Source organism: Juglans regia, chromosome 7 (assembly GCF_001411555.2).
Source record: "Juglans regia cultivar Chandler chromosome 7, Walnut 2.0, whole genome shotgun sequence".
Classification (NCBI taxonomy): Eukaryota; Viridiplantae; Streptophyta; class Magnoliopsida; order Fagales; family Juglandaceae; genus Juglans; species Juglans regia.
Window position 1 is genome coordinate 3,078,383 of NC_049907.1, and position 2,913 is coordinate 3,081,295.

At 38.8% G+C, this 2,913-nt stretch overlaps 1 protein-coding gene across 1 annotated transcript; it reads right to left on the reverse strand.

Annotated features, from left to right (window-relative positions):
* Window positions 1–2,751, reverse strand: LOC108995382. Its single transcript, XM_018970955.2, has 5 exons — window positions 2,594–2,751; window positions 2,428–2,480; window positions 762–938; window positions 595–675; window positions 1–507 (listed from the first exon to the last, which is right to left on the reverse strand). Exons 1-5 carry the CDS (start codon window positions 2,651–2,653, stop codon window positions 339–341), a joined length of 540 nt encoding a protein of 179 aa, XP_018826500.1. The 5' UTR covers window positions 2,654–2,751; the 3' UTR covers window positions 1–338.
* Window positions 2,752–2,913: the final 162 nt, after the last annotated feature.

Sequence of the window (2,913 nt, forward strand, 5' to 3'; positions counted from 1 at the left end):
TTTTAGAAAACAAAGAGATGTCAGCTTCAGCGCCGTCAATCAGATTTTGAAATAGGACACATTCGTGGAATTCTTTAGGCCTACACGCAGTGCCTTTTGGTGGATTTCTCATTCTCCATTCCATCTCAATATTCAAATTAGGCCTGAAGATACAATCTCTCACAACATACCATCCCCACTATTTTAAGCAATGCGATTGATTGCTAACACAAAATTGAAATTTGCACCAAAATTGCGGTTTGAACTGTTCCTCAGAACAATGCACAGTGCGGAGGAAAAGGTAGATACAACTATATCACCCGTACAGCATGAGAATTACACACTGACATCCAAACTCCTCATTTCTTACAAATCAAGCCAGAACTGGAAAGAAGACGCAATGCTTGGCTGGAATTGTTCAAGACTGCCGATGACCTTGGAACCTGCATTTTTCTTTTCTTCAAGAACTCTAAGGAATTCTGCAAGCATTGAGGAGGACCCATGTCCTTCAAAATAACAGTTCCTACCCTTCAAATCACAAGTCAAGAAAATAATAAGTATTGTTGACCTAAGAAGAAACCTCGTTCTATTAGTTTAGAAGGAAGAGCTCCTCACCCTGAGGTGTTGGATTTTTTCTTTCTTTTGGTGAGGTTTACCTCAGTCTTCTCTTCCTCTGAGTCCGATGAGAAAACTATTCTGCAGAGATGGTATATCCCTTTTGTTAGGAGAATAACACAGATTCAAACGTAATAGCAAACCAAGAGAGAAGAGAGGGATCATACTTCTCACGAGCTGCAATCACTTTGACAATGTCATCTGGAAGCATCCCCTCATTGCCCTTGGACTCTTGCTGTGTTTCATCTCCCACTGCATCTTGGACACTCTCACCTTTTCGAGAAGGTCGTGGTGTTAACTTTTGGGCCCATAGTCTACGTCTTTCTTTTCCTTCACGGACGACCCTATATTGAGAAAATTCTGTCAATCACTGTATTTGCATGCATTTACAATAGACTATTAACTAATTTCAAGATCATCATCAAAGTGCTAAGCATCTATGTAAAATACAAATGTCTCAAATTTACCAAAAGATACACACAGGGTATGAGAGGAAGGGGTCAATATTTGCTAGTACCTGCTTGCAGGCATTAACTGGGTCATTTACTTTTCATTAATCGCATCATGACATTAATATTTAAATTTTGGCATATGTTGAAGCCAATTTGGCTACTCGCTTCATCCCCTTTTCAAGGTATCAGGTATACAATCTCTCTAAAGGCATCTCAATTTGACACAAGTTTGTTTTGTGGGTTGTAACTGGGAAGTTAATCCCCATCTTGATATGCATCAAGAGAATGATATTCACATATTTGGCTTCTGAAGAATCACAGGGCATGGAACTTCACATATTATCATATCCCTCCACCCTCTACAATCTGTACCTTACGATTCGGTCTAGAACAAGTTAACATAAAAATGTACCACTATATCAAATCTGTCCATTTAAATTCCCATGAAACTATCTTAGGCTTGCTAATACTCATGGATAGCTTCCAACACACTGAAATCAACTCTTACTCCACGTCTTAGACATGGCTACATAAACCCCAAGCCTTTAGATATACTCTCTATCTTTCACAAATTCAATTTCAATGATGACTCTTCACCCTATTCAGGGCTCTTTATTTATGCAAAATTCTGCAACATAATAGAGGTCTTTTGGAGGGGGAAAAAAACTTTATCGGGCAACCTGTTAAAGATCCAACCATTGATCCAAAAGCCCTATAACTGTTGGATACTAATTTGATTAAACCTTTAACCCTCATAATCATAACATTCCACCAAGCTTTCGAATCCGACGGCCCACTCTATCAACATTGACCCGGTGGTAGTCATTTCCATTTTGGCGGCTTCACTCATCTATTAATATTCAATGACTTAACACTATGCCCATACAAAGCACCAAGGCATTTTAATCCGGCCTATAGGTCGCCCCCTCCGTGACTTGAACTCGTGACTTGGTCCCTACTCTGATATCAATTGTTAATGACTCAACCATTGATCCAAAAGCCCTAGTGCTGTTGGATACTAATTTGGTTAAACCTTTAACCCTCCTGATCATAACACAACCACCTCCAATGAACTTTCAGAACGAACTTATAAAAAATATGTACTTTCAGAACTTGTGCATCCTTAAAGACTGGCTATCAAATGAAAAACAGAGTTATCATGTATTCCCTTAAACGATTCAGCAAAGTAAAACTTTCACCAATAGTCACAGTCCTAACCAGGTATCTGAAAAGCGCTTTCTTTAAACTAAACCAAAAAGCTCTTAAGGCCTCATCTCAGATAAAACCCTTACATAAAAGGTTAAAATCCTTATTATTAAGCAACTGAGCAGAACAGAAAATAAATGAAAGCGCCATTCGCAGAAAATAAAAAGGAACGAACCTGGCCTTATTTTCTTTCTCAACTTTTCGTATCTCCGAAAGTAATTGTCTTCCCTGCATGGCATCAAAGTAAATAAAAAAAAAACACAAACATATGAATCGAGCATTCTGCAAATGTTCCGTTTTGATTGGATTGATTTAATTCCTCGAAACGCATTAGAGCAAACCTGATCGGCTGTGAATTCCTCAGGCGCGTCAGAATCGCTACCTTCTCTATCCGAAGACATCTCTATTACTCCCTCTCTCTCTGATTTCTTCTTCTCGGCTGTGTTACGGATTGCTTCTTCGACTTGTAAATTTTGACGTCTAGGGTTTATGGTACTTCGAAGGCGAGGGTTTTCTTTTTCTTTTTTTTTTTAAAGAAAAAAATGTTTTGGGCTGGATATGGGCCGTACTAAACCCGAGCGAAGTAAAGATTGAACTCAGCTCCGAATGCATATCGGGCCTGCTAAACATTTGATTGAATTTGTAGACTCTTCCAAATCAT